Source organism: Elephantulus edwardii, unplaced genomic scaffold, assembly GCF_000299155.1.
Source record: "Elephantulus edwardii isolate Elephantulus edwardi_28Jun2011 unplaced genomic scaffold, EleEdw1.0 scaffold00152, whole genome shotgun sequence".
In the NCBI taxonomy this organism is placed as follows: domain Eukaryota; kingdom Metazoa; phylum Chordata; class Mammalia; order Macroscelidea; family Macroscelididae; genus Elephantulus; species Elephantulus edwardii.
The window spans coordinates 3,277,317-3,292,133 of record NW_006399902.1 but is presented as its reverse complement, the minus strand read 5'-3'; the positions used below and the strand labels follow the sequence as shown (position 1 = coordinate 3,292,133).

The following is a 14,817-nucleotide window of genomic DNA, read 5'->3' as shown; positions in this document are numbered from 1 at the left end:
TTAAAAAAGTTAAAAAAAGACAAATTGCATTGGGAAAGTCTGCTTTCAGAGACCTCTCCAAAGTATTGAAGAGCAATGAAGTCAGGCTGGAGACTAAGGTGAGCCAGGTCTAGGCCATGATCTTTGCAATCATTTGCTATGCAGTGAAAAACTGGACAATGACTAGGGATGATAGAAGGAGAATTGATGCCTTTGAGTTGTGGTGCTGGAGAACAGTATTAAATATACCATGGACTGATAAAAGAATGAAACAAGTTTGTCTTAGAGAGGATGAGACCAGGCTGCTCCTTGGAGGCAAGGATTCTGAAGCTTCTCCTGACATACTTTGGACATGTTGCAAGATAAGACCAGTCCCTGGAGAGGGATGTCATGCTTGAGAGGGTGGAGGGACAGTTCAGGAGAGGAAGACCCTCGATGAGATGAATTGATTCAGTGACTGGGGTAATGGGATATGAGTGTCAGAGACAATACGATTGGCACAGTATAGAGCAGGTTTTAGGGCTGTTGTACATAGGGTCATTATGAGTCACAGGCGACTCAATGACACTTAACAACAACAAGGTGTCTGACTTCAGTCTGCATTGTCCCACCTCAGCCCTGTGCAGCACTCTGGGGTCAATGCTCAGCTGTCACCCTGTTAGGCAGCAGCCGTGTTGTCCCTGGGCCTCCTGAGTCTAAACAAGTCAGCAAAGATCTATAACATTTTCTTTTATTTGAAATGAAGTGGATTCTAAACACCACTTAAAAATACATTAGTAATGGTGTTGGTGTATTATTCATCTCCAAGAAGTGACAGATGTTTCCCTCAGCAAAATGCTGAAGTGGGCAAGGCAGTGGGGAGTTGGGAGATGGATTAGCTTCTGTCAAGGGGCTCATTACCTCTTGTCTGGGTGATCTCCTGACTGGCCCCGCACCCCTCACCCATCTTCATCCATGCTGACGCCTAGCTAGCTTTCCTGGTGGAGCCTGGAGGAGGGTCAAGGGTGCTGGACCTGGAGGCAGGTGGCCTGGGTTCTGGTCATGGTTCTGTCCCCGAGCCCCTATGAATGGTGCCATCTTCTTCCATTTCCCCTTCTTTTTTTATCAGCCCTCTGATTTTCCTCTGGGATTTCACCCCATCCTGAGTTGACCCTTCCCTGTGCCTTATCCTTACACCAAGAAGGGCCATATTATTTTTATCCAGGTCTGGCCAATGGGGGTTCTTGGATCAAGAGATTGGTTCAAGGGACAGTAGGTATCTTCAGTGCAGCTAGTCATTGAGGCCTGGATATCCAGCTGTACCTGAAACTGGTCCCTAGATATCCCAGTTGTGCAAGTGAAAACTCCTTTCTGCTTTCTTTCTTTCTTTTTTTAAAAAGTCAGTCTGAATTGGGCATCTGTCACTTGTAAACATGATTTGGCATTGACACACACACAGCTAGGCCTTGAATGAGGCCTTTGTTTTTTTTGTGGACCTGAGTCACTCTATCAGGCAAACAAGGACATCAAATTCTCCGAGGTCTCTCTCTTTTTCTCACTCGCCCACCCTTCATTGCTCTGGACTCAAAACCAACATATAGCTGACCCTCCAGCAGGTTTCCAAGATTATAAATACCATGGGAGGAGATTGCCCCTACTTCTCTCAGTTCCTGGTGGATTAGAAATGCCAGCTTTCTGATGCATAGCAAGTGATTGCAAATATCATGGCCTGGGTCAGGCGCACCTTAGTCCCCAGACTGACTGAGGGGTTTTTGTTTTTTTGTTTTTGTTTTTGGTTTTTTTTGCCCTAGAGCAAAGGCAGTGGGAGAGGTGCATAGCGTCAAGGGCATAGCGGGGCTTCATAGTGCAGTGGTGCAAGGTGCCGCCATTGCTGTGTGTCTCTCAGTGGCTTCCGTGTACCCTCAGGACTTAATCTCATCCGCTTAGATAGACAGAAGAGCAGAGTCCTCACTGTTGTTGACAGGCACCCTGCTCGGCTCTGACCCAGTGCAAGGAAGCATTGCCCGCCCTGCACCATCTTCACGACTGTTGCAATGGTCCAGTCCACTGTTGTGGTTATTGTGTATTTTGAGTGCCTTCCAACCCAGGGGACTCATCTTTCAGCACTTTAATAAGACAATAGGCTGTGAGCCATAGGGCTTTTGTTGGTTAATATGTAGAATTTTATTGTCAGGTCTTTCTTATTAGTATTTGTTAGTCTGGAAGCACCTCTGAAATCTCTCCACTCTGGGTTACCCTACTGGTATTTGCTGCTTCTGGGATACTGCTGTCAGCATCACAGCAACCTGTAAACCATCACAGTACAAGAAATCGACAGTCAGCCTCCTCCTGCTGTTGTTGTGAACCAATTGAGTTGGAACCACCTCATGACTGACCATCCAGCACATTTTCAGAGGCAGTGAATTGCTCAAGAGGAGACTGCCTATCTTTCTTTCGTGGAAGCAATGAGGGGATTTGAACCTCATGCATTCAATTTGGCAGCACAGTTTCTTGCCACCAGGCCACCTAATAAATAGTGAATGAGTGAGTGAACAAATGCTCTTCATGGCCAGGCTCCTAGTCTAATTCACCAGCTCCACACACTCACTCCCCTCCCTCCGCCCCCTGCCTCCTGGAACACACTCCCATGTCTTTTGTTTCTGCATTGTGTATGCTTTCCTTCTGCCTAAAAAGTGTCTTCCCAGCATCTCCTGGCACATTCATCCTCTCTCTCAGTGCTGTGTCCAGGTATATTGACCGACAAATCAAGTCATTTGGCAAATGTTCCTGGCAGGTTTGCTCTGGTTTAGGTACGATCCTAGATGCTGGTGTTGAAGAGAGCAGACGTTCCTATGGAGCACCGTCCTTGTAGGGGAGGTGGGAGACAGAGAGGGCATCAGAGAAATGGGAAAGCACTGGGGAGGGGAGAGAAGAGTGTTGCTGGGACACTCAGGTGGGTTTTTTCCTAAAGATTGCAGTGGTTATGGAGGACCGAGTAGAACTGCCGCATAAGGTTCTCAATACTGCAGTCTCTTGTCGTTGTTAGGTGCCGTCATGTTGGCTATGGAGTCTTGTCCTATCCTGCGTCGCCCTCATAGTACCTGCCAGGTTTAAGCCCATCATTGTAGTCACTGAGTCGGTCCATCTTGTTGAGAGTTTCCCTCTCCTTTGCTGAGGCCCCACTTTTCCAAGCATTATACCCTCCTCCATGGCCTGACCTCCTGGCATCATGCCCAAATTATGTGAGATGAAGTGTCGCCATCTTCCCTTCTAAGGAGCCCCTGGGTTGTGCTTCCCCGAGACAGATTTGCATGTTCTTTTGGCAGTCCGTGCCATCATTAATACTCTTTACAAACACCACAACTCAAAGGCATTGTGGCCTTGAGTAATCTTCCACCTTCTTTAATATTTGAAGAAGTAAATGACCAGAACTTCTTTCTGAAGTACAGCAAGTGGATTCGAACTGCCCACCTATCGCTTGGCAGCTGAGCACTTAACCACTGTACCAACAGTGTTCCGTTTAAGCTAGAGAACAGGTGAAAAATGACTTTTCCTTCAGAATAATTTCTATAATAATATACTTTCTTATAATCCAATCTTCCAATTGGTAAAGCAATTTTAATTCTCAGTTAAGATTTAACATTTTAATTTAGTATTCTAATTTTCATAGATTTATATAATCTATACATGCACATGATATAGATTTTATAGGTTTTTAAATGTAAAGGTTATGAGAGAAATTCAGCAGAGGGAGGGATCGGAAACTTCCGCCAAATGCCCTTTGCAAATTCTGGTGAGGAATCTAAGGAGAGAACCTAAGTTTTGAATATTATATTCCTCCAATAAAATAACTGGCTCACTTAAAAAAACAAAAAACAAACACACCAAAACCCCAAACAAACAGAGCATGCTTAGGACTGTTTCTGGGACTCTTACAGCATTTACACAGTGAAGGAGAAGGAGTGAGTGTGTGGAGACAGGGGTGGTGTGGGGACGGTGGAGGCCACCGTACGGGGTTGAATGTTGTTGTTGTTCTTGTGTGCCGTTGAGTCAGAACCAACTCATAGCTGATCATCCGGATGGTTTTCAGAGGTAGTAAGGTGCACAGAAGTTTCCCCAGTCTTCTCCTGCAAAGCAGCTAGTGGCTTCGAACCATATGGCTTTGGAATTACACTGCAGCTTCTTACTACTAGGCCATCAGAGCTCCCTCTGGGTTGTTGCTAGGTGCCATTAAGTCAAGTAGGACTCATAGTGACCCTGGAATCAACAGGCCTGAACCCAGTCCTATCCTGAATCATCGTCATCTTCTCTGACACGCTAGAGCCCGTTGTTGAAGTCACTGTGTCAGCCCATCTCACAGAGGGCCTTTCTCTCCTTCGCTGACCGTCTGTCTTTCTAAGCATTCATGTCCCCCTGAAACTGCTGAATGTGGCTCTATTTGGAAATAGGGGTTTTGCAGATATAAGTAGTTAAGGTGACATTTTATTGGTTCCGCTCAGTCACTCCCTCATTGCTGTTGAGTCAGATCCAACCCATAGCTGACCCTCCAACCCGCCTGTACACCTCACATGAGGAGATGGCCCATCTTTCTCCAGCCAAGCAGCTGATGGATTTGATCCTCCAGAGATGCTGCGTTTGGGTCTGCAGCACAACGCCCCGCACATCAGGGCCCAAGAGCGCTAAAGTGTCAAACTCGCTGCTGTTGACTCCTTTATGGCTCTGCTCAATCCGATTGCCACAGCTGTAAATATTGATGCCTACCAACCTTGACCTTCTGCAGCAAACCTATCGTGCTTAGTAGGGCTGCTGTGAGTCTCATGCAACGTGATAGCGCACAACAACAACAACGACGACGATAATGGCAGACTGACTCATCTTTCTCCTCTGGAACAGCTACTAGGTTCAAACAGCCGACCTTTCAGTTGGCAGTGCAACACTTAATCTATTATGCTGCCACAACTCTTTTGTTGGATGAGAGCACGACCTAAAGACAATTGGTGTCCTTATAAGAAGAGGAGATAATGATAGAGGATCAAGGTCAGGGGTCAGGGGTCAGGGACTGCTTCTCTGAGGCAAGCCTGACTGAAAGGAGGGAGCCAGTGAAGTAGACATCTTGGAGGACGGTTGGACAGGCAGATGGGACCAGAAGCCCTGGGACAAAGTGCCCAGAGATTCCTGGGGGTGTCTGAAGAATTGGAGGGTGGCTGCAGCGCTTGGTGGAGAAGGAGGTGAGTATGAGAGTGGGCAGGGCTGGATCATGAAGAGCTTACTGGAGCTGGGGATGGGGGGGTGGGGGCGACGGGAAGCTGCTTGAAGACTTTGAGCGGTTTCTTCAAATGACTTCTGGCTCCCATATGGGGGCGTTAGGAGTCTGATTCTGAGTGTCCTTGTTGGGTTCCTTCCTGCTTCCCTCTTATCCAGGGCCCCGACTCATTGTCCACCCTCCCCTTGGGGTGTCAAGGTCTCTGTTCCCTGCTTACTTTGATCTCAGTCAGGTGTGGACCTGATTCGGCTACTAGGACATCAGAAAGCTGGGCCAACAGCCTTGTCCTGGGCAGTCAGGCCTCGCTGGCCCATGTGAGGCCCCTTTGTCTCGGGGCCAGCACTGCTGTTTGATCAGCTTCAGTGGGGCCGGAACTGGCCTCTGACACTCGACATACAAAGGATCTCTTTGAGTGGCCAGGAAGTGACGAGCTGGGATTTATCTGCCCAGGAAGTAGTGGGACCAGGAGGGTGCCAGGGAGCATGAGCCCTGGGTCCGGTGGCATAATTACTGTTACTGTTGTCGGTCTATTGTCGCTGGTAGAAGAACATGCCCCTCTGTCTTGCTGCTCAGCTTTCCCTCTGAGTCTCCCCCACACCTCTTCTGCCCTGGGTCTCCTCACCTAAGGAGAAGGGCTGAGTCAAGGGTGCTGATGGCAGCCCACTCACGGTGTCTGAGTGCTGTCCCCACGTCCCTCAGGAAATCCTCATGACAGCTCTGTGAAGATGAGACTAATTGCTGTCCCCACTTTACAGGTGAGAAAACGAAGGCACAGCAATACTAAGTAATTGACCCAAAGTCACACAGCATGTCAGGGATGGGCTGAGATTTGGCCCATCCACGTATTCTGTGGCAATCTGCTGCCTGACACATGTTCAGCTTCCTGACTTGGGGGTGAACCATGCAAGACCTTATCCTCTAACCTTATATGTTACAGGAGCCCCATGAGAGGAGGAAGGTAGTTGCCATCACGCAGAGATGACATCCAAGACTGTTTGTGTAGCACTGAGGCCCAGGTTCAAATCCTAGCTGGTCCTCATGGAGCTGTGGTCTGTGCTGGGCTAGTATCCGGTTTAACCCTCCTGATAATCCTCTGGTAGGTGTCCTTAGTATGCTCATTGTACAGATGAAGAAATGAAGGCCCTGAGAATGTAAAGCTACTTGATCAGGGTCACAGGGCTGCTAATGTTTTAACCCAAAGGTTGCACTCCTAACCCTAATCTATGTAGCTCCATAGTACATAGGAAAATCTTCTGTTAGCACCTCTCCAGAGTGCTAAAGAGCTGCGATGTCAGTCTGGAGACTAAGGTGTGCCTGATCCAGGCCATGTCTTCACAATTACTTTCGATGCATCAGAGAGCTGGACAATGACTAATGATGACAGAAGAAGAATCGATACCTTTGAGTTGTGGTGCTGGAGAAGAATATTGAACATACCATGGACGACTAAGAAAATGAACAGGTCTGCCGTGGAGAGGGTGAAACCAAGCTGCTCCCTGGAGGCAAGGATTTTGAAGCTCTGTCTCATATACTTTGAGCAGGTTGCCAGGAGGGACCAGTCCTTGGAGAAGGACCTCATGCTCGGAAGGGTCGAGGGACAGCACAGGAGAGGAAGACCAAGAATGAGATGAATTAACATAGTAACTGGGGTAATGAAGGTAGATGTGGAGACAATGAAACTGGCTCAGGACAGGGCAGGGTTCGGAGCTATTGTGCATCGTGCTGCTGTGAGTCGCAGTCAACTTGTTGGCATGTAACAATAACCACCACAAACAACACAGTAAATAACAGGACACTTGGTTAAAATCAGTTGAAAGAAAAAAGGGTTGATCATTCTCACATAATGAGAACTCCACAGCTGGTGCAGCAACTCAGTAACAGGGTTACCAGTCGCCACTCAACTAATTTGTTTCTTTTATTATTATTATTATTATTTTAAATAAAAATTTATTTTGTACTGGTTTACTTACAAGGTTTGTATACATTGTTTTTCATACTGGATCTTTCCCATTTCCTTTACCCATCCTTCCCTCTACCCCTCAAATGACCCCACTGCTGCTAATGTGTGGTTTTGGTGTTTGCCCTTATAGTTCCCAAAGGGCGGCTGCATCTCCTGTGCTCATGCTTGCGTTCCAGGCTAAAAGACACTGGAAAGGTCAAGAGTGTCCTTGGGAGATGCTGTCTTTTTGTTTGAGAACTGGAACCTTTGCTAGCAGACTCCTACTCTTGGCCAGATGCACCTGGCTGACAGGTGGTTAGGAAAGTGAGACCCAGCATTCAGGCTCTAACGTCAAGGGAGGCAATACAGGGGGTGCGGGGTCAATGTTGAGGGTCCCACCGTCCTGCTCCGTCTTCTGCTGCGGTCTCTCCACGCGAGTCTCTTCCCTCATTTATGCCCTCTGGTGGGCAATTGAGGGAGTTCCTTTAGGTACTTTATCAGGACTGGCAGTCCCGTCAGGCCATTCAGCTTTCTGGCCTCATTTTCCACATCTATAAAATGCAGCCGTACAGTCAGCTGCCAGGAAGAGTGATGGGAGAGATTATGTGAGACAACATGGGAGGTGAAGTGTGACTAACTCTGGGAGTCCAGCTCCTGACCAGCTAGCTCATTGCTCTTATCCAGGTTTCACTTGCCCCCACGGTAAAGTGGGGACGACACACAACAACAACAAAGTGGGGATGAACCAGTCACGTCTGGGCAGTCGGATTGCTCTGAGAGTTGAGTGGAATCATGCACCAAAGCGCTTCAGTGACGGCTCTGTCCATTTCAGACGGTTTCTTGCAGATTCCTTGTCCTTGGCTTCTCATTGCTTGAGCTTCCAGTTCCAGGGACAGAGCCGGGTGATGTCTGGTCTGCACAGCTTGACTTCCTCAGTCCCTGCAGCCACGTGAGCCAGTTGAGGTCTTCATCCTGTCACCTGACCCACGCATTTGGCCCTTGCTAATTGCATGTTTCCTTGAAGTAAATGCTTCTCCCTATGCGTCACTGATTTTTTTTTCTCTTCTAGAGAACTCAGTCCTAGACACTCTGGAAGGCTTCCTGGAGGCAGATTCTGAGGAGGCCTCTTGTTCCACAGGGACGAGGTGTTTTCAGGAGGACAGTGGGGTGAAGTCTGGTTGAGAGGAGGGAGGCCCTGCTGTGACCCCTGGATCCCTTGGACAGCTCCTGCCTAGTCGTGATGGGTTGACCCCAGCACCCTTCCCACTACGGTCCCTGCTCAGCAGCTGCTCTTCCTGTTCTGCTTAGAGTCAGTGGCCACAATGGTCATTATCCCCAAGCACGACTCCTGGAAGAAGAGGGGGGCTCACTGGGTCCTGAGTTGTTCAGAAAGGGTGCAGACAAGCGCTGCCTCTTCCTCGATCTGTGCCTCACCATCCTGAAGCTCAGCCGGCTCATGAAGAGAATAGTGAGAATACTGTAGTCCCCTCCCAGCACTTCCCTATGGACATAACCCCTTAGTCTCTGTCGGAGCCTATCTTTTTAGGAGCTGGGACAGTGGAGAAAGTGTGGGTTTGCTAGTGGGTGTGCCCAACCTGCCTCATGACCACAGACAGATCTTTTACCCTCTGAGCCTCACTGAGCCCATTTCCTGGTCTGTCAAATGAAGATAAAAATAGTTCCTACCTTGAATTGGGACTCTGAATAAAGTTCCCAACTTAAGTCCCTTCCAACTCAGACATCACAGTGACTATGATTCTCAGCCTGTTCTCCAGCTGAAATGCAACTTTCAAGATGACCTTCAGTTTCTTGCTAACACGGTGCCCCAGGACAGCTGCCTGCCCTTGACCTAGAGAGGGGGACTCTCTGGGTTCCTGGGTGCAGTGCTCTCTCTGGTGGCTATTTCGGGACATTACACTGGTGGGCTGGGGATGGCTAGATTTCCTTACAGAGAAAGTGGCTTTTCTTTCCTTTTGGGGGATAAATCAAAGTAGGGTGTCTATAGTCACAGGAAAGATTTTTTTGGCCCCAAAGGTAAACCTTCCACCAACATTTGTTATTCAAGAGAAACTGAAGCCCTGGCTGCGGTTTATTCTTGTGATTTCTCCCTCTGGAGAGTTGATGAACCTTATCTCTGTAAGATGAGGGGTATCATCATTGTGTCCATTTTGTGGGTGAGGAGACGGACTCTCAGGGGGCTTCAGCATTCAGGGTGTACAGACCTCTCAGCTCTCAGGTCCTGTCCTTCCTTGGGACGCACAGCTACTGTGACCCACATACTCGGTGTTCCCTTTGTTCAGAATATCCTCTTCTTTCTTCTTTGAAGACCTGTCCTGCCTGCTCAGCTCAGCACCCTTTTAGTTTGTAAACTAACATTTTTTGAACAATTTTTAAGTTCCAGACCAGTACTAAGTTCTAACCTGTGGCCCCCGAAGCATCAGCATTACCTGGGAACTTGCTAGAAATGCTGATTCTCAGGCCCACACAGGACCTTCCGAGTCAGGAACTCAGAGCCATGGCCCAATGATCACAAGCCCCCGCCCCCCTCAGTCAAGCTTGAGAGTAGCTCATTAGACATAGTGCCACTCACTTTGAGGTACTACATTATGTATTACATTAATTAAACAAGATAGGAACTATTTTTATCACCATTTGGCAGACGAGGAAAAAAATGGAGAAGTAGAGTCACTCACCAAAATAATAAAGTCTGACCTAACTCTGAGCTGTGTCTGCGGTGCCTTCCTGGGGTTTACCAGGTGCCTCGGATGGGGTTCCTCAAGTAGCCAGCAGGGGGAGTCATTGATCTGGAACCCAGCAGCCAGGAGGAAAAGCGTGCGGGAGTGCAGTCTTAGAAGCTGGTCCAGATGCTCAGAGCTCTCCCCAAGGACTGAGCTCTGCCTATCAAAGACAGACGGTGGACTCTACCCTCCTCTCCACTAACCATGTTCCCAGTCCCTGACTGCAAAGAACTCTGGGGTGGGAATTAGAGACAACTTGGTCGAAGTATGAAAGTGGCTTTCATACGCTGTGTTTTGGGCATCTTGCTAAACCACTTTGAGACTCAAGTTTCTTCCTTTTGTAAAATAGGAATCACTGGACAGTGAACAAGGATGACAGAAGAAGAATTGATATCTTTGAGTTGTGGTGTTGGAGAAAGAGCACCAAGCATCCCATGGACGGCCAAGAGAACAAACAAGTATGTCTTGGAGGGGGTGCAGCCAGAGTGCTCTTTGGAGGCAAGGTGAAGGCTTCACTTCACATACTTTGGATATGTTGCTGGGAGGGGCTATTCCTTCGGGAAGGACATGATGCTGGGAAGGGCGGAGGGTTGACGAGGGAGAGGAAGACCCTCAACTAGGTGGATTGACATGGTGACTGCTGCAATGAGTTCTTGTGTGTCAAGAAGTATGAAGATGGCACAACAAAGAACAGCGTTCAAATCTTTTGTTCATAGGGTTGCTATGAGTTGTATTTGACTCAACAGCACCAAACAACGACACCATCCCTTCCTTGAAGATCCACTGAGAATATGCTCTAGAGAGCACCTGATTCTCTATTTTGAAGAATGAGAAAGTGAACACTTAAAAGATGCTAAATATATATGTACCTGGTGGTATAGTCTACAGCATAGTGAGCTACTAATCAAATGGATGCTCAGTTCAAATCCAGCAGTTACGAGGTAGAGAAACAGGCAGTTTCGTCTTATTGAGATCCACAGCCTTGGAAACCTGGAGGGCTGCTGTGATCAGTTGCAATGGCATGAAGGCAGTGACTTTGATTTTGAAATACGTGCTGGAGTCTGTCCATGGTTGGTACAGGTGGTTAATGTGCCGTGCTGCTAACTGAAGGGTTGGCATTCAGATCTGCCCATGCTGTGGTTGTTCTTGTGAGATGCTGTCCAGTCAACTATGACTCATAGTGGCAAAGGTACAAACACCAGATCCGACCCCTGTCCTCGCCTGCCCCATCCCTGTGATCTCCACCACACACAAGCCTATTGTTAGTCACTGTGTGAGTCCATCCATGTTGCTGTTGTTGTTAGGTGCCATCGAGTCAACTATGACTCACAGTGACCCCATGATGAGCAGCTCTGAACCTTCCCCTATCCTCTATCGTTTTCATGATCTCTTACTTGCTAAAGCTCAATGTCACAGTCACCATGTCAATTCATCTTGGGGAGGTCTTCCTCTCTTCCTCTAAGTTTCCACCTTTCCCAACATATGTTGTTGTTGTCAGGTGTCACTGAGTCGACTATGACTCATAGTGACCCTATGGACAACAGATCTGAGCTGTGCCCTACATCCTGTACCATCCTAACCGTCTCTGTTACACTTAAGCCTATTGTTAGAGTCACTATGTCAATCCATTTAGTTGAGGGTCTTCTTCTCTTTCATGGACCCTTCACCTTTCCAAATACGATATCGTTTCCCAAGGACTGGCCTCACCTAACAGCATGCCAACATATGTGAGAAGAAGTCCCACCATCCTGGCCTCTGAAGAGCACCCTGGTTGCACTTTCTCCTTGTGTGCCCTCTAGAGAGCCCATAGGAGAGTGAGCATTGATAACCCAGTGGAGTGGAGTTTCCCTCTGACACACTCCGGGTCACCATGGGTCAGAGCTGACTTGACAGCAGCAACTAGAAAGAAAATGTTTGGTGTTTTCAGTGTGGAATTCTCATTTTATGTCAACACTGAGAAGTTAAGGATATTATTCCCATTTCACAGATGAGGGAACAGAACTTGGAGAAGATAAGTGAGTTAGTTGCTTAAGCTTATACAACCAGAAAATGGCAAAGCCAAGCTTTTAACCCTAGTTCTCTCTCTTCTCCTAGGCAGACAACCAAAAAGTGGCTGGTGCGGGCTAAGGGAGGCCTGGGGGAAGAGGAAGCAGAGTGGCCTGTCCTTTCTCCCTCCCTCCTTTCGGCTGCCTGATTTGATCTTGGCTCCACCACTTTCTAGCTATGTCCTCAAGCAGAGCTCTCTCAAGCATGAAACAGCAACAACAACAACAACTCAAACAAAGCCCCAAAAGCTTTTGGCAGGTCATTCCACCTCTGTGAACCTCTCATGTTGTCTCAAGTATACAGTAGAGATTAAAAAGTCCTGATTTATCCAGGATTATCTCAGCAGAAACACAACCAAAATCAAAGATCCTCAGAAGTGAGGATGGTGAGCTTTGATTCACTGACATTAAGAAAGAACAGTCACTAGAGAAAAGGCCCAGTTAGTGAAGAAAACGGTTAGTCAATGAAGTAGAGGGTCAGTGAGATATGTGAATGGGATAACACGGAGATGGCTCAGGACGGGACAACGTCTTGTTCTGTTGTACATAAGAAGTTAGAATCAACTTAGTGATAGCTAACAAAAGCAGTACTTAAGATTTCAGTGATGGAAGCACATGTCCTGGCTCACAGCATGTGAAATCCTGGGGTAGGAGTGATGTGGGTACCTCTCTCGGTCAGTCTCTATTTCTTTTGGTTTCTCAGTCTGTTCTTGGTCTCTATTGGCCCTGCTTGTCTCTGGTCTCTGGACAGTGGCCTCACTTTCTCCTGTTCTGGAGAGACTTCCTTGATGTGGCAGATGATGACAGGAGGACAGGATCACAGCCAGCCTTGAGTTCACAGCCCTCCAGCTCAGCTATTTCTAGGAAAGAGTATCCTTACCAATATCTTGATATAAAAATCTCAGAGGAAGAATCTGATTGGCCAGGTTTATTTATTCCTGGACCAATCACTGTGGCTAAGGAAATGAGACATTCTAATTGGCTAAATTTAGGTCACATGTTTATTCTGGAGTTTGGGAACTGTAGTCCTGTGATTAGCAGGCTCCCTAGAACCATTTGGAGTGGGTCAAGATCATCAATAATACTAATGCATCACACTGACCCTGTAGCAACACAGTTGTTGTTGTTAACTATGATTCAAAGTGACCCTTTGAATGACAGTTCAGAAATCCAAAACCACAGAGTTCTGTTCTCATGACAACAGTGAAATGGGAAACCTTGTTGTTAGGTGCCATTGTATCGAAAAGAACTCATAGTGACCCTGTGTACAACAGCTCTCAACCCTGTGCCATTCTTATCATCTCCGACACACGTAAGCCTATTGCTATAGTCACTATGTCAATCCATCTCATTGAGTTGTTGATGTGTTGTTCTTGTTAGGTGCCATCGAGTCAAGTATGACTCATAGTGACCCTATGAACAAAAGATCTGAACCCTCTTCTATCCTGTGCTATCCTCACTTCCAGAGACACAAGATCTCATTGCAGCAGTCACTGTGTCAATCCACTTGGTTGTCTTCCTCTCCTTTGCTGACCCTCCACCCTTCCCAATATCATATCCCTCTCCAAGGAATAGCCCCTCCTAGCAACATGCTCAAAATAGGTGAGGAAAAGCCTCATCATTCTTGCCTCCAAAGAGCACTCTGGCCACACTCTCTCCAAGACATATCTGTTTGTTCTCTTGGCCGTCCATGAGATGTTCAGTGTTCTTTCTCCAACACAACAGCTCAAAGACATCAATTCTTTTCCTGTCATCCTTATTCATTGTCTGGCTCTCAGATATATAGCAAGGAATCAAAAAGATCATGGCCTGAATCAGACACACCTTAGTCCTCAAACTGACATCATTGCTCCTCAATAATATTTGTTGGTATTAGATGCCATCAAGTCAACCACAATTCATAGAGCTCCTATGACCAACAGATCTAAACCTTGCCCTATCCTGTGCCATCTCATCATCTCTGATATACTTGAGTCCTAAGTCACTGGGTCCATCCATCGTGTTGAAGGCTTTCCTCTTCTTTGGCCCTCCACCTCTCCCAGCATGACACCTTTTCCCCAAGAACTTGTTCCTTCTGACAATATGTCCAAAGCATATGCGGCGAAGTTTCACCATTCTTGTCTCTAAGGAGCATCCTGGTTGCACTTCCTCCAAAATGTTGCTCTTTAGCACTGTTACAAGATCTTAAATACACTAACTCATTCATTTAATTATAATTTCATTCCTGTGAGGAATGTCCCAGTTATGATCCCATCTTAGGATTTGAACTTAGGCAGTTTGGTTTAGAGCTCATGCTCTTACTCTATTTAAAGGAAGGCTGTGGAGTTACGAGAAGCAGGAGGGAAGGCCTGATGGGCAGATGTAACCAGTGTACTTTCTCTCACCCCTAGAACTCCTTCAAGATTCAAGGAGAGCTCACAGAAGGCATCTCTCTCCAGAGACAGCACTCAGGAGGCCTCCCCAACTGGAAGCTAAGTTTCTTCCTCTCTAAAATAGAAACAATATTCTAAACTTCATATTATGTTTCTTAAAATAAAAATTATAAATTGAAAGCTCTTAGCATGTATAGTTTTCTCCTGGTTAGACCAGCTAGCTATATCCCACGGAGCCAGTTGGTTGCCCTTTTGAAAGGTCTCTGTGGACATGATCTCACATTGGGAAACTCTGGGAAGACTGAGAGTGGCTAGTTCCCCTGTGTGTCCCACCATCTGGACAGAGGAGTCTCAGTGCAGAGGGAGCCCTGGGTGAGAAGTTGGGGTGGGGCATGGGGGAGATTTGGGACTCTGAGGGTGTCTCTCCTCTGGGCCTTGGCCCCCACCTCCTGTGCTCCATTCCTCTGTGTTATCTTTGGAGCTGGGTTTGGGGACCTTCGGA

General features: G+C 47.3%; 1 protein-coding gene across 1 annotated transcript in view; it reads right to left on the bottom strand.

Annotated features, from left to right (window-relative positions):
• The window catches only part of LOC102849262 (uracil phosphoribosyltransferase homolog), a 23,263-nt gene extending 15,652 nt beyond the window's left edge, over positions 1-7,611 (bottom strand). The window contains exon 1 of the mRNA XM_006894989.1: positions 7,528-7,611. Coding sequence (XP_006895051.1) covers positions 7,528-7,611 — 84 coding nt within the window. The remainder of the gene's footprint in view (positions 1-7,527) is intronic.
• Between the last annotated feature and the right edge of the window lie 7,206 nt (positions 7,612-14,817).